Raw genomic sequence first — 21,209 nt, 5'->3', positions numbered from 1 at the left:
ACACACACACACACACACACACACATATATATATATATATATATATATATATATATATATATATATATATATATATATATATATATATATATATATATATAAACCACCTGTTCCAAATGACCGCTTTGTATTGTTACCATGACTGGTCGTTGTTTGGAATGACTGGGTATGATTCACTGAGCCTGGTGTGGAAAGGATTGATTTTGGGATTGATATAATTATGCACTTGGTTTTTAGTATTTTGTATCAACACGAGACTATATATCCGATAATTCTTATGAATAATATACAACAAACATGCTGGAAGATATTACGATTTATTGAAAACCTGTCACGACAAGAACGTGATCTTCTGGTCAGTTAACATTGCCACATCTTAGTCATATTTCATTTGTAGCATACCAGTGAATGTTGTAAAGCTGTTTCCATGAATGGTTTCCACACCGACAATTTCAGAGTAGGCCATAACATAGACGACTTGGCTTTTGTCTAATACTGTGACCACAGTTACTGACCCTGACTTGTGCCGGTTGGCCTGGATCTCACCTTGATACACTCTACCAATTTCAATATCGCCTTTCATCACTTGACAGTGTACGGTTTTCCCCGGTAGACTAATAACAGTGACGGAGAAGAGGTAAAGACCTCGATAGGGTGCTGTGAATTTGCCTGTCAGTGGGTCATAGGAGTTACCTTCGTTGACCAGGACTTTATCAAAACGTACTACCTCTCTTGCGGCGTGCGTGTGATCTGCTGACATTTGGGCTGTAAAAGCGACGCCAGTCTTGTTCAAACAATGAGCCTGACAGAGATCTGAAAATATTAATACGATCGTTTTTATAATTACAGCAAAAGCTAAAAATCCGTTGTTGTTATGGAGCAGACAATTATTAATGTCTTCATTTTTTTGCATTAACAGGTGCAGAAATAAAAATAAAAATTAAAAACGCAGGTTGCTGGTTGAAATATTGTCAAGTGTTATTTTCAATATTAATAATTTTGTTGTGATCTTTTTCGCAGTTCCAGTTGAATGTAAGTTCACTCACCAAAACTTACCAGTTTGGGAAGTATCACTACAGTTAACACAGAGTTTATGGTAGAGAGTAAAAGGTATTCGACAGTCTAGGATGTTCCGATTGGTCTCATGGTGTATAGGGCCAAATAAGTTGTATTTGTATACATTGCTGTATATGCCATTTGCTTGGACTTTTATTGAATATATCCGTGCGTTCTAGGAAGCAACATTATGGAGATTAGTTACTCTGAAGTTTCAATATTGTAATTCCTGCATTTACATGTAATTCGGCCTGAATTAATTCCGTTATTTTAGCATGAGGAAGCGATACATGTATGAATTTTCGTTTCCGAATCCGCTTATGTAGTGGTTTAAAAATTTTAAATTCCTTTCCTAATTTAATAAATGCGTCAAGATAAAAGTTTTCATTATTTATGTCAACCACCATAGCTAATAATTTTCTTAATTTCGCTTTCGTTCGGTACAATAATTATTTTATATTCTTAATAACATGCCACATAGTAGGTTGTGACACCACATAAATATATCAATAAACACAAATTTAATCAGTTGAACATTGAATGAATTAAAGAAATAATTAAATTCATTGATAAAAAAAAATACAGTTACAAGTCCAACAAAGAAATTTAATGAACTGAAGACTCAGAAGGTATAAATCATTTTATTCATACTCTCGAAATGATATTATACATTTTATGCACACGGAGATAATTGAGAAGAATAACACATATCTTGACCAGATTTCAGTTATTTTCAACATGTTCATTCAAAGCAAAGCCGTTAACTTTACAACGAAGTGTTTTATGGAGCAACATTTAAAAGAATGAAACTACATATAACGAAAGTTTTGTAACTCCCAAAATTGATATAAACCTTTCTATAATGACTTCATAATAGCATCAGTCATAGTTTTGTATCATAAATAGCCTGAAAGAGAAATATTTCTTCCCAAATATTATTTGTATCATAAAATCGCGAAAATAAATATAGATGTCTAAGACTTTTGTAAAACACTATACTTTTATAGATGTTTCCTGTCTCATTTTAAGAGGAAGAAAGTAATCATATTTCCCATAATCAAGTGATGATATATCTAGAGAGAAATAATGCAAGAATCCAATGCTACTCCTGTGTAAATCTCTGACAGCATATTAGAGTTCGATCTTGTTTGTATTGACCATTTGTTAAATTTCAGACATCTTCAAAACGTTAAAAATGTATGAGCTTGTTCTAATTGTCGTTAAATGATTTGGTTTTCTGCTCGTTTATTACAAAAAGGTTCGAGCTGTCATGAACTTTTCGTCTTCACAATATCTCAGGGAAAACATTTTTGTTTCTTATTATTTTTTTAAAGGAAAACTGTCCAAGCCGAAACGTTAGAACTAGTGAGAGCATTTTATCTTCTCCATCAGTTGTCACTCCGTCGACTGATCCGAAATATTTATTACATTTTGCTGACGTGTGAGAGGTGACATGTGTCGATACTATTGCGTACATAGTGGAGATGTGTTCCTTAAGATATGCAGAAGCAATATTATTACTTGAAGATAAAAACAGGCAAAACTATTCCTCTTTATGCTAACATTTGTACCAAGTTTTACAAGTGTTAAATATTCCTAGAATTTCTGGATTTCAAATATTCCAGTGAACAATTAATCAAACAGCAGTTAAAATATGATTGACATTTAATAGAGAAATAAATTTCCAATTATATATAATTCTCAAATGTTGTGCATGAATTCAATCAAGTACAATTTCAACTGTTCAACTACAATGCGTAAAATCAATGTTTATAACGTTTAACGAATGAAAAACTAATATTACTTTTCTGAAAGCTTAAAGTTGTCATAGGAAATATTTTATATTAACAGTTTGAATATTATCATATCAAGCTATACTGACAAAATTAATGAAAAGATAATTGATATTGTTAATCTAATGCTGAGTTTTCCTTATAACAAGATACATAAATGCCTTAGACACTTACATCATGTATGCTGACATCACGGAATATGAGAAAACAATATATGTTTTACAGAGAATAAAGTGGCAAAATTTACAGTTTGAAAAGAATAATCATTGTTGTAAATTGAGATGTTATTTGATTACACACCTACGCTTGAGCCATTCATTATCATTTATAGGAACTATATATATATATATATATATATATATATATATATATATATATATATATATATATATATATATATATATATATGGACATACACATATGTTTAGACGACCCTTACAGTTCGGTTGAATAAAAAATATTATTTATATATTGTGGAACATTTAGGCAGCATGGCAAAGTTTAAGTCCTATAATTATTCTGAACCTAAAGACTATCTAATCTTAAACTCTACTTACACATTAGACAAATATATCAAATATAAATTTCCATATAGAACGGTTTACCTTAATCAAGCGGATTTAGTTATAGCTCATATTGTAGCTTACTAAACATTATAAAAGGTTAATAAATTTCAACAATTATATATGTCTTTTCAACAGTGTAAAAGCAACAATATGGGATGAAATACACCATTGCTGTAACAAAATATTGGAGAGAGAGAGAGAGAGAGAGAGAGAGACAAAACAAAGTTTGATGAAGCTAAGCCAATGCATCACTTGAGGGAGAACGTACTGAGTATTGTTCCATTCACTCATTAATGAAGCGTCTATTTACAAAAATATTAATCGGACTTTTTAAACTAGAACGTTTGAAGCATTTTACTCAATACATTACGAAACCTTATTGATGGATGCAATAATCACATTATCGACCTTAAGACATGTCGACAATTGAAGCAAGCAAGAAAATAAATCTAAAATATGAATTAATTTATTTGGAGATCTTTCAACATATGTCTATGGAGCGCATAGAATTAACATAACTGAAAATGTCAGGATTTTAATATATAGAATATACAGAGTACACGTTATTTTCCAAAGTTAATACTAGATATATTCCATCGCATTGTACTAAAAACTTGATAGTTTAATGAGTGGCGTTTTTGTACTTCAAGGTGAAATATATTAGGTGTTAATGTGGGGAAAATAAAATCTTATTTTTGTTATATAAAACACTTGCTCCATCTTTGAAGGTTAAAAGATTAAACTCACCCTACGACACAACATATTCTCCCCCATTACTTTTTGTTAATTCGCCTCACTTACATATGATGGGCATATAACTATACGAGACTGAAGAAAGCTGTATGATTGGGTTCTCCTAATCTACAGAAGTAAATTACATTTGTGTCATTCGACCCTATCTAACTAAAAACAATGCAATTCAAAGTCAGCAATGCAGGATTGTCCTTGTTGTCAAGGTGTAAAGGGAAATAACTTCAGAGAGACGCGCACAGTGTCTGTTCAGATTTATTTATTAATGCTTGACTTCCGTGCCCGTAATGCAAAGTAGTTCTATTTATTTGTTCCAGCTCAAACACATTTATTCTTACAGATACAACCTTTACAGATACACACAATGACATGATGAGACATTTTATATTTTCACATGTGAAAAGGTAAGGATATATTCTTCAAATGTGAAGAAATAACAATATTATTTTCACATTTGAAACATGGATGAATACGATAAGACAATTATTTCGCCAACAAGTCCCTATATTTCACACATAGTATCTAAGAGAGAAGTCTGTTATTGCATACGACTATCATCCTAATTTCACGAAAAGAGTATTAACGTCGGAGAAGTTAACTTGGAGTTCCACTGGTATATACAGTAGAAGACCGAAAAGGAAATAGTAAAAATGAAACATTTTGCAAGGATTTATTTATATGCGATAAGGAGACGATCTATTCGGGACTGAGAAAATTTTAAATATAAAATGAAAATGAAGTATATATGTGGCGGTACAAATGAAAGGATGCAATGAGCGGTGAATATTTCGATATTTGGGAGCCAAACATAATGTCATTAAGGTAGACCTTGATTAATAGTCATTAAAATCATAGTATTGTTAAAATTGTAAAGGTTTATAATACATAACATGAACCAAATGCATGTTCTCTATGTTGCCAAATTAACTGAATGGGTCCTAAAATCATGTACAAAATGTCAAGAGACAATGGAACTACTTTATTACTCTTCTTTTGTTTCTCCGCATCTTAAGCATAGTAATACATCTTTGCTGAACAATTATTTTTGTCGATTCTATCTGTCATGCCTGTAACACTGGGCATTTATTCTCTCCTGAACGGAACCTTGATAATTCTTTTTAGATGTGATCCATTATCTCAACCTATTCATTTAATACAAGTTAGACAATAGTTGATAAAGTCAATCCAACGATATAAAGAACTGAAATCATCAGATAAAGTTCCCTAGGTTAAAAGAGATAACATTAATAAGGTGTAAGTAATGTATTAACTGTTGTTCTTAATGTAATACTAAAGCAGCTTAACCAACGTCTATTTCTTTCTGCTAGTGGAGCGAATCTGCATATATGTTGTTGATGAAAATTCTGAATCGCTATGGATTTTAACTAATCAGATTAGATCAAATAATTACAAATACAGTGAGCAGTTACATTTTGTTTCCAATATGGTCACTTTAGTTATGACGACATAGAGCGATATTCTACAGCGTTTACAATGAACCATCCCTCTAGGTGCCATAGTCTAAAATGTCAAATTACATTAACTGCGATTGTGTCGTATGTGTTTTATATAATGATCGTCTAAGGAATGTTTAAAGAAAATGTCAGATACAATATGTTCCACATTTTCAACACTACAACTAAGTCAACACAAGATAACACATCTATTGGTTTTCAACACTACAACTAAGTCAACACAAAATAACACATCTATTGGTACACATACAACCTTCCTGCAAATTAACTGCATAGCTATATTTTTAAATAAATAAGTGTTGTCCTTTCCAAATATACAGTATATGTCAGTTTTATGCATATAAAATCGTTTCTGGCAAGTTCAGACTGCTACATACCAATCAGGAAGTTGTCACTCAAGCAGTCCTCTTTGTGTACATTTCACGACTTTAAATGTCAAGATTTGCATTTTAACACAGGTAATGAAGACATGATTGATGTTTGTCAACGGTTGTAAAGAGATTTTGGAAAAGAATGCATATTATATATTTTATAATTTTTTTCTGTTTTTCTTTTTACGAATGTCAAGGAAATTTTGAATGTGTTGTTATCAAATATATCAGCTGCATGGTGTTGAAGTGTTAAAGCAGTGGTCTAAATTCATTGTTCGTGCAATATTACCATCAGACACCTTTGATTTGACATAAAGATATACATATTTGGTGTAGCTCCATGTTTGAGGGACTTAGTATGGTGGTCCACCACGACGCCTTCCTTTAGTGCTGTTTCAGTTTTGGACTTAGCTGCTACGAAACAAAGAGTAATGTGAAGACAGAAAACAATTCTAAGAAAATTTCTTCTCAAACAATATGTTTAGGTTTTCTTCTATAAACTTTAGTACCAACTTTGAAATTAATTCAAAAGTTTACTGCATGAAACGCACACAAGCCTCTGGAATGTCTTTTTATAACCTGCATATGGAAATCGACAATGATGAACAATAAAAACTCCAAACAAAACGACATTACCAGGTAGAAATTCCAGAAGATATTATTTAGTTTTAATACAGTGGATCTTACAAATCTTATGGATGGACTTATTTACGGACGAGCTGGCGAGAGTAATACTGAGTGTTAAATATGTAATCGTTACAAATGAAGATAAAATATAATCACAAATACAGTAAAATATTGGTAATAGTTGAGGAGAGAACTACATCATGAACACTCACACGCAAAAGAGAAAGCTGAAAATAATACTATTCATGTTACCACGAACATTGTGTTTGCTCCCAATGTACTTGTCTGTTTTAAAAAACAACAAGCTGAAACTAGTGGAAATAAATTTTGAAATGATGAAACGTATCATAAGAAGAGTTTATATTACATAACGATGTTTGAGAAATACAGATGTATATTCTGATACATGATTTTATTGATCCCCTCAATCATGCCTTTTTGAAAATTAGTTTTGTTTTCATTTCTCAGGATATTGCATGTCCTCGTTGGACTACAGTCCCTAGAGTTTCCACGATTTATTGTTTTGTTCGGTTTATTTGTGATTTATTTGTGATTTTTTAAATTAGAATGCATCACGTGTTTTGAAATATGATAGCGTAGAAACCGCGCTGATAGTGTCAATTGACGCATTCTTGTATGTATGTATGTATACCTATATACCTATATATATATATATATATATATATATATATATATATATATATATATATATATATATATGTGTGTGTGTGTGTATGTGTGTGTGTGTATATATAAGAGGGGAACCACAATACTAACACTCAACAATCCACGTCACCTAGGGAAATACAATAATACAGCGGTCGTCTTATGATTATCGCAAGGTTTAAGGACCTGTCCAGGAATACAAATTAACTGCAATTAGTTGAAAGTACTCTAACTTTCTGTGTCTGAACCACGGACTAGTAATGTTTTTCTTCATTTTCATTTTACAAGATAATGTAAGTTTCCGTTTTTATGATGGATGTACCTTTGTCGACAGTCACCATGGTTTGGTAAATACATGTATGCCTATGTCCACAGTCTCTTTTTGTCAATAATTAAATGCATTCGTTTCTTGTATTTATAGGTATAGCTATTTGCGTCATGTTATCATCTTCCAGTATTGCATTTTTAGATTTTAGTTTTAAGCGATATACAGATGAGCAATGTAAATGTGTGCGTTAAATATTAAATGTTATGAAAACATTAACAGAAATAGAAATGTAAAATACACAATAATATTTTTTTTCAAAAATTAGATTTTATTGAGGACATGATGATTTGTTTGGAATATGATTGTGACAGTAAGAAGCTCTATTTATTAGAGTGAATTGTGAACATTTTAAAACCTCACATTCTTTGCGAACTTTCATATTCTTTAGAATTCATCCAACACTACAGTTCTCAATGCACATGCTATTGCTATAAATGTACTGGTAAAAGCTCTATTTTATTTCACTGCAGGAAACAGGGTGGAGGAAGTATGCATACTACTTCTAGATGAAAAAGTATTACTGAATGATCATTGAATGCAAGATAAAACGTGGAAAAGGTGTACCTTGATTATCACGAGTTTCACATCTCCTCTTCCGGTCCTGTAGCATCAGCATCTCTACGTCACTCTCTAAGAGAAGTCTCTTGGCCTTTTCCTCCGACAGACGGGCCATGACTGCTTCCAGGTTGGCCTTCCCCGTATCCTCCATAAAGCCTAACCCACATAGGGTTGCAAAAAATGCAAGTTCTCCTATGATCTGCATCGGGTAAACGCTAGACGGAAAGTACTGCAGGTATGCCTTGACAAACGAAGAAATATGGATAAAATGAATATTCATAAGCTTAGCTGAGCAGTTTTGACTGGTACACGATTATTATAATTTTCATATACACCAAAATGCAGTATGTGTTTGAATTTTTGAGCTAACTCTCGATGTAAACGATATATCTAAATCGGCTGGAGTCATTATCGATTACAATTTCATTGCTGAAAGGATTTATAACTTTTTCAGGATTTTTCAAGAGTTATAATGTAACAAGCAGTGGGTCCTTCACAAAACAAGCATGCAGTAAGATAATTTTTTATTGTTTTTTTAATTTTTAATTTTTATTTATTACTCTTTTATGTGTGTAAATTTATCTCCATATACATAGCTTAATTCTGTGTTTTCTTTTTTCAATCTGGAACTTGGCTCACATATAATATTTTCATAAATTATTTTATTTTGTGTATTGTTCTTTTAGCATACCTTAATGAATTACACGTCAGAGAAAAGAACATATAATGAAACACAGGTTTCCTGTCTATCTATCTTTCTATCTATCTATCTATCTGCCTGTCTGTCTGTCTGTTTGTCTGTCTGTATGTCTGTCTGTCTGTCTGTCTATTTGTCTCTATATCTATATATAAATACTTTGACAGCCACAAATGACTTTTAAAGGTTAAGCAAGGATGGTAGCGACAGGACAGTCAGATGAGTAATGATAGCGAATGCAGAAATAAGTAAACTATTGTCAGTGTTCGTTTCCTTCCCATCATACTCAGACCAATCCGGCTAGCAACGATAAGGTAATGAACCTCAAGCGGCATAGCCCTGATAATCACCAGGACTAGCTTGTTGCTGTCTGGTTCATTAGAATGTGATTTTAGAAAGCTCCCCATTGTGAGGTACAAGGTCAGAAGCTTCTGCAATTATTGATGTTAACTTATTCCAATTAGCTCTTGTACTTGGGAAGAATGTAAGCTTGAAACAATATGTTGATGTTGACTTTAATTGAAACCTACTCCTGTGGTTGGCCCTTTTTTGGCTATACGTTAGGGTCAAGTATTTGTTCGCTGCTTCGTCCGCTAGATGATTCCCACTGGAGATATAGTTGTATGTTTGTGGTGAATCTTACAGCTCCCCTCTGAACCATATATATCTTATTTATTAGGTCTTTATTATGTGAGTTCCACACAGTTGAGTAGTCAAAGAATGGTCGAATCAGCCGTGCTCTTAATTTACTTGCAGTACATTTCTGAAACATTTCATAATCAAATCTATCACACTGGAATAAAGTATTGATTTGAGTTCAAATTGTTCCATTATATCCTTTATAATATAAATATTCATTCACAACTTATTCCAGGTCATCAGTGTCAGTCATCCTTTCAGAACATACTATATGTTCATGATGTTTCCAAAACGTCCTCTCAAACCAAAGACCTTATTCCAGAAAACTTTAGTAGAACTTTGAAAACTACAATGTCGACGTACTTAACTTAAAATGAAGCATGGAAATGGGTAGAAGTTTAGGAAAATAAAAACACCCATTACGTACCTATATATGAGATGATAACAGTCATGACATATTCATACACATAATATAATGACATATATTACATCCCTTTATACATGACGTAATAACAAGTATTACATACGCATATTCATGATTCAATAAAAACTATTACATGTCCAAATTCATGACATCATAACAATTATTGCATACCCATGGCCATGACATAATTTCACTTATTACATATACACAGAAGCAACATAATATCACGTATTAAATAGCCGTATTAATGGCATAATAACACTTTCTGCATACCCATATACTTAACCTAATAAAACATATTACGTACCCACAGACCTGTCATAATTATAGGTTACTTCATTTGTTTGGGAAAATATGAACAAGTTTTTCGGATCGAAATACTGTACGACCTTGGGAGTGCAGTATATCCATCCAACAAAACGAGTTCATTATTATATGCTCATTTTCTTATTCTGCTTAATGCTTAATTATATAAGCGAAAATACACTACAAGAAACACAGTAACTGAATGTATGCCGTATTCCAAACTAAATACACAACCTAAGATTCATCATTACACAACAACAATATTAATGCGCACATAACTCCGCCCATATAAATTTGAACTTAGTCGCGCGCTAGACATAACTTTCGAAAGAAAATGGCGTGTCTACTTAAAATTGAAATTTGGAGCCATATTGTGAATGAATGCGCTTTGCAACAACTTTTCCATTTGATCTGGAATGAATATATTTTGGTATTTTTATTGATTCTAAGAAATTTCGTGATTATGAACTGGATTTATATGTGACAATTCTACTTAAAATACATCGGATTGAAGCGAGAGAGAAGTGTTTTGACATCTGAAAGTGTTTCTATTCTGTCACTGAATGTTTGAAATCATAATGTGGGAAACGTATGAAGTCTTTCAATTGCAAATATCAAAAAGACGCTATGGAATTTAATGTTTTTTATTTGTAGTCCAGTAAGGAGGATGTAATTTCACATGGAATATATTCAAAATTACGGTACAATTTCGAAATGTGTAATCAATCTTGAGAACTTATGACATGGCTCATGTAATTCGGATTTGGAGAACTAAGAAAGTACATTTTTTGGGAAATTCAGGATGTAAAACTGTAAATATATGATTTGCCATTCTTATTACCAGCTAAAGGAGACAGCGCAAGCTTTGTCAATTGCATGTTATTTGTAGGTACCCATCAATTGTATGAAATCTGGCGTATATCGCCCGCCTAATTCCAAAATAGGTCGTGAGTTCGAAACTCGCGGCATCGCAATATGAACAAAATATATACTTTTTATTTGTATTTTCAAATTTTCTTTAAACTCGAGTTCCAAATGTTTCTTTTTACTCTTTTATTTTTATGTTGAAACTTTCTTTTCCTGGGACGAGTAATTAAACTAGTTTATAAATATTTCTCAGTATTATGCCTGATCAGTGTCTGAGACGATGTTCCTGGGAAGTTTTTAGTTGCACAATCATCGTCTGAGTGGGCGTGACTGTAAACGCAGCAGAGTGCATGGCTGAGTTTGAATAAACGTGACTGTAAACTAAGGATGGTGCGCGACTGGCATTAATGGCACAAGAATAATGCAGCGATTTAGTGTATACATCCATTAATCCATCCATTGACTGGAAATGCAGGTGTGTCTGTTTGTGTGTCTGTGTGATTAGGAGTTTTAACGTAGCGTTAAATGCAAATTCAGTCATATCGCTACGATGTCTGCAGTGTGGCAGTTTATAGTGATGTCTAGCACTGAGGGAAACTTGCTGTCCCAACCAGTCACATTATTGTGACACCAGGCTGACCAGTCCTAACTCTAAAATTTTAATTCGGAGCACCTAGCGAGGCTGCTGTTAGTACCATTTTTGTAAGTCTATGCATGACCACTAGGCCACTGGAACGGTGATGCAGGAAACATGCGAAAGTAGTGAATGGGGTCACTTTAGCGTCAATGGGAATTAGGATTACAGAGACCCCTGGGTCACTTTAGCGTCAAGGAAAAATTAACATGGAGAAAAATCGTGGGTCACTTTAGCGTCAAGGGGAATTGAACATGGGAATAAATCGTGGGTCACTCTAGCGTCAAGGGGAATTGAATATGGAGAAAAATCGTGGCTCAATCTAGCGTCAAGGGAAATTGAATATGGGATTTTTTTTTTTTAAATAAAAATTTAAAAAAAGGGGTAGGCAATTGAAAGTCATTCCCTTTTCGAGAAATATGGGTGGCCCTGAAAAGGGCCTTTGGGTTTATGTTAATGTATCCATTAACATAAAGGGCATCTGTGGAATCTTCTTGTCCTCAAGCTGCGTCTTACTCGAGGGCCATAAATCAGTGTCCTCTTGAGGCAACCTTGTCTTTCTACGTACACTCTTCGTATCCACAGACTGGTGTCTGACTTGTCGACAACGGTCCACTTGGACCGGACATACATGAGCATGTCCGTCCTAAACATCATGGAAGACACAAGGGTGGATGATTCGACTGTGGTCCACATCTTGAAGCGACGAGAACAGGTGAGTCAATGCAGTGAACTGCGCTTATTTATAGGTAGAGGAAGGATTGAAACGGATTGAGTTCATTCACCAATCCGAACACGCGTTACAAAATTCAGTCAGCTCGCATCCAATCCGAAGAGAGCAGTCTGTGACGTCACGTGGTCTATATAGATTTGCTAGCGCTTGTGTACAGTCAATCTATGCGACAGTGATTCAACATGACGGAAACTCAGAAAACGATCCATTGGGGTGCACCAGCAGGGGAGACTGCCCAAGGGAACCCGGACTTACTTTCAGAAGAGGTAAATTGGGATTTTGTGGATTTTCTTACCTCGCAAGAATTTGTTCCGGAAACTTCGTTACCTTCTTCATTACCGCAAGTGGAGAATTTTAGACAGAGACAGAAAGAAGAATTGGAGAAATTTATACAACGACAAAAGGAAGCGGAACAAGCTTTTCTCCTACAGCAGCAAGAAGAAGAGGTAAGAAAAAAACAAGAGCAACAACAGCAAGAAGAAGTAGCAGCAAAGAAACAAGAGGGTGAAAATCAAACGATCACGGTACTGTTGGACATTTTAGCGGAGTTAAGAAGTCTGAAACAAATGTATCAGACTTCTTTATTACGACCGAAGAGAATACGACCTTCCCGAGCTAAACACGTTAACCCTGTGACTAAGCCTACCGTACCACCCTTAGTGATTTCAACCCAATCATCAACATTACGCAGTCCAGAAGTAGGCCTTGGCCGTGGCAAAGGTTTAAGGCAGTTAAAGTTGATTGCTTAAACTCACCCCTACACCAAAATGAAAAAAAGGTCCTTTTCAGGGCCACCCACATTTCTCGAGAAGAGATAGCCTTTCAATTTGCCAATAACTCAAAAAAAAACCCAACCCATTTTACCCCCTATTGTACGTGTCTTTGTATGAGTACGTGAGTGTAGCTTCTTATTTTAAAATCAAAACTCAAAGACACTTACCTTATATCATTAATTTATTCTTTTATCCATTGTTACAATCCAATTCACAATTCACAACAGAACACTTTAATTAAAAGTTCATTGACTTCTTCTGTCTCCTTGTTTAGTCTCTCTGTTTTTTTGAATTTCTTCACCGTCACACTCTTTTCCTCTTCTTCCTCCTCACTTTCTTCCCTTCTTCTTTTCTTCTCCTGTTTCTTTTTCTTCACCTGTCTGCTTTCTTCCTCTGAAAAATCCCTCTCTTCTTCCGAAGAATCCCTCTCTTCTTCTGAAGAATTCCTCTTTTCTTCTGACTCCTCTTGTTTCTTTTTTGGGCAATCTGGAGACCAATGTCCTTTTTCTTGACAATAATAACAGGTATCTTGACTTTTGTCTTTTTTAACCCCTGTTTTTTTTTCTTTTTTGACGGTCTGGACACTCTGAAGACCAATGCCCTTTCTTCTGACAGATATAGCAAGTATCTTGACTTTTATCTCGAAAGGAAGGAGAGTAGTCCGTGGGCTGGTCTGAAGAGAATTTTCTAATGACCCCTCGCAAAGCTCTGACGAAACGTTCGATTTGGCTAGTCTCTTCCATCGTTCTGTTCGGCTTGAGAGTGAAATGAATAGTGAAAGAACAGGACACACACACTTTTATATACGCCGGTCTGCCATGACTATAAATTAGTCTATGATGTTTAAACTAGAGTCATTTGACGTTTTTCACTCAAGATGAAACGATCCTATTCATTTGAGAAAGAAGAAGAAGAAAGTAAGAGGCAGAAACGTGATCTATCGCCTCGTACTAGAGCTGAAATCTTGGCACAAATTCATGCCAGTGATTTTGAAGAGGACATGAGTGAACCAGAATCCGAACCCTCTAAACCAAGTTCACTACCCTTAGTCAACCCTGAAAAATACTATTCCATTCGAGAGACTGAAAAGCGCTCCTCTAGAAAATTTAGAACCACGGCTTACAAATACACAGTGAAGTTTAAAGATTTCAAGGCTGAAGTGCCGTTAGAGAAAGCAGAAGTGTTTATCACTGGGGTGTGGGATTCTTTGCTCACCGCACTTAAGCGAAAATGTCAACCCAAAGAAGACGATCGCTTGAGACTTTCCATACAACACGACGGTTTGAAATCCCCTGTTTGGATCGAGTTTAGCACCCCTGCAGAATTGACCGCTTCCAAAGTCATGGACAAGATTCAACACGTACAACAATCTAATGATCAGTTTGACATCACCGATGGTAAAGCCACACTGGACATGACCCACGTCTCTCCTCCTCAAGGGACTGGACGCAAAAAGATGTTATTGGTGGACGACCTTCGCAACACCAAAAAGAGTCTCGTCCGAATTAACAACCCTCAAGACCAGATGTATTTAGCCCGTGCCATCGTGGTGGGACGAACCTATGCCAACAAGAACGATACGGTAGAATGGAAAAGAACCTGGAGAACTATTCAACAATCCGACCGAGCCAAACAACGAAACGAAGCAGAACTCCTGTTACAACAAGCCGGACTGTCCAAAGACACACCCTGTGGCATTCCTGAGATGCAAAAATTGCAAGATGCCCTAGCTCCACGATACACCTTGAAATTGCACCCTCAAGAAATGCGCGGGCCTCTGTTGTTTCGAGGTCAAGATTTTAAGGACGGAAAATACATTCATGTTTATTATCACGATGACCATTTCGATACCATTACCACTATCACCGGATTCCTGGGATATGTTTATTATTGTGAGAAATGTGATTATGGTTATAATAATCGAGAGCAACACAAGCATTGTGGATGGAAATGCTCAGGATGTTTGGCCTCTTCACCCCGTCTGAGCGAAGAACCAGTGCCTTGTTCAACTTGTCTGCGCACGTTTGTCAGCCCTACCTGTTACCAACAACATCTGAAAACACAAGGTTCACGGAAGAAATGTGCTTGTCAACTCCTAAGATTGTGCCCTACGTGTAGACAAGGCATACGTACCAATAGTACCATGGCACACGTATGTCGAGGAAAGAAAAAATGTCACATTTGTCACCACATCGTGGACTTGGAACACCAATGCTACGTGCAAAAATACCAACCCCCACCAGAGAAAGAGGACGGTCACAAGAAGAAAGGCAATTTCATCTTTTTCGATTTCGAATGCATGCAAGAGACTGGCATTCACATTCCTAATTTCTGTGTGGCTCATCGAGCGTGCGAGAAGTGCATTCAAGAACCTATCTTCAGTCATTGCCCTCACTGCAGCAAGATTCCCGGAGGGCGTGAAAAAATCTTTCGGGGACCGAACACGTTAGCCGATTTTGCCCAATGGGTCTTAGACCCCATCGACAAGACGTGGAGCCAAGAGGACATCGAACGTTACGGAGATTGTCATCGTCATGCCACGGTGATGGCTCACAATTTCTCCGGATACGATGGACAGTTTCTTTTGAGGTACTATACGGAACAAGGCACCGAGCGTCCTAAAGTCACTTTGAACGGAGCCAAAATCATTTTCATGCAAGTGGGACAAGTACAGTTTAAAGATTCGATGAGCTACTTGGCCATGCCTTTGAGTCGAATGCCTAAAACGTTTGGAATGACAGAAATGGCTAAAGGGTACTTTCCACACTTTTTCAATACGGAAGCCAATCAACACGCCGTTCTAACCCATTTACCTGAGGTTCACTATTACGACCCCGACAACATGCGTACCGAACAACGAGAAGCTTTCTACACTTGGTACCAGGCTCACGCCTCGGACCCTTTCGACTTTCAGGAAGAAATGCTAAAGTATTGTCGTTCCGACGTGGACATTTTACGGCGTTGCTGTGGAAAATTTCGAGAACTGTTCATGGAACACGGAGGGGTCGATCCTTTGAAAGAAGCTTGCACCATTGCCAAAGCGTGTTCCTTAGTGTATCGACAACGATTCATGCCTGAAAACACAGTGGCTGTCATTAGTCCTCAAACGACCAACTTTGTCAAACGTCAATGCTCGGTCAAAGCCCTACGTTGGTTACATTACTTGTGCGACAAGGAAGACAAGTGGATTCAGCATGCTCGCAACGGAGGGGGTGAAAAGACCATCGGAACGTATTCGGTCGATGGCTGGGACTTAGAAAACCCCAAGATCGTGTACGAGTTTAACGGTTGCTTATTTCACGGATGTCCCGTCTGTTACCCTGATCGTAGCACTAAAAAATCAGTTTTACAACGAACCGTGGAAGACTTGTACCAGGACACTTGTCAGCGGCGCCTAAAGTTGGAACAGGAAGGATACCAAGTGGTGGAAATGTGGGAACACGAGTACGATCACTGTATGAAAACCGATCCCGAGTTTAAACGCCTCGTGGAAAGTTACCAGTTCATGGACCCGCTGAACCCGAGGGATAGTTTGTACGGAGGAAGGACCAATGCCACCTGTTTGCTGTACCAAGCCGGCGAAGAGAAAGGAGAAGAAATCAAATACTTGGACGTGTGCAAATATTGCCGCTTTCCTGTAGGGCACCCGCAATTGTTAACGGACTACATCGACCCGAAAAACATTCGACAATACGAAGGCTTGATCAAGTGTAAAGTTTTGCCGCCCACGAACCTATACCATCCCGTCTTACCTCACCATTGTCAAGGCAAACTGATGTTTCCATTGTGCCGTACTTGTGCCGAAACGTGCAACCAAGACCAACCTTGTCAGCACACCCATGAAGAACGGGCCTTGACGGGAACCTGGGTCAGCGTAGAATTGTTCAAAGCTCTGGACATGGGATACCAACTGTTAGAAGTATACGAAATTTGCCACTTTCCCAAGACACAACAATACCACAAGGGTGATTCCAGTCAGAAAGGCATTTTCGCAGACTACGTGGATGCCTTTTTGAAACTGAAACAAGAAGCCAGCGGCTATCCTTCCTGGTGTCACACTCCCGAAGACCAAATACAATTCAAAGAGAAATACTATGAACAAGAAGGCATCTCTTTAGACCACATCGAGAAAAACGAAGGCAGGCGATCGTTTGCCAAAGCGATGTTAAATTGCTTGTGGGGTAAAATGGCACAACGACCGTGTTTACCCAAGACGGAGTATTTGACAGAACCTTCCCGCTACTTCCAGATGATTCACGACAAAACCAAATACATGAAACACGTGGACGTCGTTCGTGAGGATTTGATCTTGGTCAATTACGAAGAAGATCTGGACTTTGTACAAGACGACCCTTTTGGAAATGTCATCATTGCGGCTTACGTGACAGCTCATGCTCGCTTAAAATTGTACGAAGCTTTAGAACTGTTAGGAGAACGCGTCCTGTACTTTGACACGGACAGTTGCATTTACATCCATCACCCGAGTCAACAGCACCCTAACATCGAAGGAGACCGTTTAGGAGCCTGGACAGACGAGCATCCCGACGACAAGATTCTAAGTTTCGTCAGTGGCGGTCCCAAAAATTACGGCTACGAATACCGGGACAAACAAGGAGAAGTGCACACGACGTGCAAAGTGAAAGGTCTGACTCTGAATTATCGTACCAGTCGTGTGGTCAACTTTGGGGTATTGAAAGAAGCTTTGCAATCCGGAGAGGATGGAAACTTTAAGGTGACCACTCACCAACCGAACAAGATTGTACGTTTACCCACTCACCACATCGTCAGTCGACCCCTGGAAAAAGTCTATCAAATCGTGTACCAGAAGCGAGTGCGACTTCCCAATCATTTCACCTTACCGTATGGACACGTTGGTATTGGTCTCTATATAAAAAGGAACCCTAGGCAAGATAGATAGTTCATTGGGACTACCAAGACCGAGGGAACAAGATGAATACTTTCAGAGAAACACAGAACAAGTTGTTTATAAAGGCACAATTCAAGTGTGAGGCTTCTGAAGTGGAATGCTATTGTGAGCCTTGCGATGGGTACGATGCTGTACGTTGTGACCTTAGCGATGCCGTAAAGCATCATGGGAACTTTAGTGTCACTACCCCTATCATGGAAAGGGATGCTGTGCGTGTCCAACCTGAGGGATGCGAAAGTGATGCCGCTCGTCCTCTTGGACATTTTACTGGGTTTCGTTTTAAAGGGGAATGTTCACCTTCACGTCTACCCCCCTACGGATGTCATCCAGCCCTGAGCAAATTCCTGTTCATGTCACCCAACCCTCATCGAAACGAACCTGTGAAAGACGAATATTCGTTTCCTGTACGTTTGTCGGAATACTACGACTTTGAAAATCGTCTTCAATCGTTCAAAGGAAAATGGCCTAAGTATCTGGGAGGACCGACCCCCTAAGAATTAGCCAGAGCCGGATTTTTCTACCTGGGCGAAGGAGATAAAGTCAAGTGCTTCAGTTGCGGTGTGTCACTTCATTACTGGGAACCGCAAAATTCGGCCTACGTAGAACATGCTCGATGGTCACCGAATTGTCATTACTTACCCTTAGTGGGACCGAGACATTGAAGTAACTTACCATAATCTGTTCATGGATACTTTACACGAGAACATTCGTGCCTTGCCTGTGGAGTTGAGAGAACGCATTTACCGAGAGCTGGTCAAAATACAAGTGAAACGTAAAGAACAATTGCATCCGTTACGTCACCAGTGTTTGAACAACTGGTACCTGAATGCTATACAAGGACTGATTGAGTTGAAAGTGTTCCATTGGACAGACATTGATCAACGACCCCCCTGGTTTTAAAAAGGAATGGTTTGGCATTGACGATTCTATCTACTACATTGTAAACGTACTGCATCGAATTCCAGAGGAAGAGTTAACGAATTACCAACATCTTGAACACAATGTCAACTTGGTGAAAGAAGAAACTTCTGAACGAATTGTAACGTGTAAATTAGTAACTAAACGATTTAGATTCGACAATGAATTGAAACCATGTCTGTGCAAACAGTACATGTCTTGTGTCAGACCAAAGAGGATTTAGTATGACCTATTCATAGATACTTTACAAGAGAACATTCGTGCCTTGCCTGTGGAGTTGAGAGAAAGGATTTACCGAGAGCTGGTGAAAATACAAGTGAAACGTAAAGAACAATTGCATCCGTTACGTCACCAGAGTTTTAACCACTGGTACCTGAATGGTATAAGAGAACTGATTCGTCAGAAATTGTTTCAGTGGTCAGACCTTGTTCAATACTTCCAGGCCCCCGATGATCCACGTGTTGATCATTTTGGTTACTTCGAGATTCACCTAGTACAACACATTGAGGAAGACAAGGTAAAGGATTACAGACATATTTTACGTGGAATCTACTTAGCGGAAGAGGAAACTTCTAAACGAAGTCTGACGTTTCGGTTACAGTATGCAACATTTAAATTCCCTACTGGAGAACGAAGATGTCTGGCTAGAAAGTACGTGTATTGTTTCCAAAACAAAGAGACTATAAAAACAGGCTGCCATGCCACGACTTTTATCGCATGTAATCCAACAGATTCCGTGGAAGGAACTCAATGACCATATTCAAACTGTGGATCATTACCATCGATTATTACAAGAACTGTATCCATTCAATTTGGGTCGACAAGTGGTGTGTGTCTTAGTGACTTGTTTTCTGGGATTTCATTTACCAGCCGATTCTTTGTGGACTCTTTACGATCAGTACTTACCACCTCAATGGCCTTAAATGGTCACGAAAAACTCCTTTTGCTCAAAGCCTTGCGTTTTCATCTGGATACTTCTCAACCTCAACAGGAAAAAAAGATTCGTCAACTTTTAGCTACCCAAGACGTGTATGACGATGTGTGTGTAGCTTGTGACTTACACCCCCATTGGAAAGATGTCCGTGCCTGGAAAGAATGGAATTTTGAGGCTTGGACCCAAGAAGTGGCCCAGTATGCACGAGAGTTGTTCAAGGAAAAAAGTTACTTTTCATCCCGTGTTAGTGACGGTGCCAGAAGAACCTGTCACCCAGGACGTGGACAGACCTGAAAGACCCTCTCGGGAGGACACTTGTGTGACCTTACCCCCTACTATAGAACTGGTTAGAACATTACCCAAAACATGTTGTTGTACAGCCACTTGTTTTTATTCCACGTTAATGATTATCATGTGCCTTTTATTCTTGTACTTAAGTCTTTGGCTTTTATGTATTTTTGTCTTTCGTATTGATGTTTGAAAAAAAAACATTCAATAAACGTGTTCTGAAAAAAAGTATATAAACTCTTGTCTTGTTTGTTTTCGTGTCACAAGTGACATTTCTCACACTATGGCTACCTCTGCTGTCTCTGCTCCCTCTTCCTCTACTGTCAAAGTCATCGACGAACACTTAGATCGTGCCAGTTGGGAGGCTTTGTATCTTCGCCATCCCTTTAACATGCTCATTGCTGGACCTAGCGGTTCAGGCAAAACCGAATTCGTCAAACGTTTGATCGAACATAAACATCATTTGATCGATCGGCCACCTCAACGGATCGTGTGGTGTTACAAAGAGTGGCAATCGGCGTACAGCCTCTTGCGAGAAAGTCAAGGCGATTCCATCGTGTTTGTGGAAGGCATTCCTAAAGAAGACGACGGCATCGTCTCTGACTCCCGTCAAACCCATTTGGTCCTTTTCGACGACATGTTAGGAGAAGACGAAGAAGAAATTAAACTGTGGTTCACGCGCAAAGGGCATCACCGTAATGCCAGTGTCGTTTACATCACCCAAAATTTGTTTCAACAAAGTAAAGCCCATCGCACCATCAGTCTCAATGCGCATTACGTGTCTTGTTTAAAAGCCCTCGAGATAAATCGCAAGTGCAAGTCTTAGCCAAACAGTTAGGAACGCCTTGGCTGGCTCAGGCGTACGACGATGCCACTCAA

General features: G+C 37.6%; 2 protein-coding genes across 2 annotated transcripts in view; one reads left to right on the top strand and one right to left on the bottom strand.

Annotated features, from left to right (window-relative positions):
* Positions 1 to 303: 303 nt before the first annotated feature.
* Positions 304 to 8,446, bottom strand: LOC149786947 (complement C1q-like protein 2). The gene is made up of 2 exons (XM_089977498.1): positions 8,197 to 8,446; positions 304 to 813 (listed from the first exon to the last, which is right to left on the bottom strand). Exons 1-2 carry the CDS (start codon positions 8,393 to 8,395, stop codon positions 377 to 379), a joined length of 636 nt encoding a protein of 211 aa, XP_089833624.1. The 5' UTR covers positions 8,396 to 8,446; the 3' UTR covers positions 304 to 376.
* Positions 8,447 to 8,583: 137 nt separating this feature from the next.
* LOC149786946 (uncharacterized) overlaps positions 8,584 to 21,209 on the top strand; it is a 41,469-nt gene continuing 28,843 nt past the window's right edge. The window contains exon 1 of the mRNA XM_089977490.1: positions 8,584 to 8,701. The gene's annotated coding sequence lies outside the window, so the exon portion shown is untranslated. The remainder of the gene's footprint in view (positions 8,702 to 21,209) is intronic.

Source organism: Sinohyriopsis cumingii, chromosome 12, assembly GCF_028554795.1.
Source record: "Sinohyriopsis cumingii isolate HCF-2022 chromosome 12, ASM2855479v2, whole genome shotgun sequence".
NCBI lineage: Eukaryota > Metazoa > Mollusca > Bivalvia > Unionida > Unionidae > Sinohyriopsis > Sinohyriopsis cumingii.
This window is presented reverse-complemented; position numbering and strand designations above follow the sequence as displayed.

What these genes read in the sequence shown, in the direction of transcription:
- LOC149786947 (XM_089977498.1), bottom strand. Translation starts at nt 8,395, where the DNA reads ATGCAGATCATAGGAGAACTTGCATTTTTTGCAACCCTATGTGGGTTA. An exon ending in TGAAACTCGTGATAATCAAG is followed by an intron (nt 814 to 8,196) that starts GTACACCTTTTC and finishes TAATATTTTCAG; the next exon opens with ATCTCTGTCAGGCTCATTGT.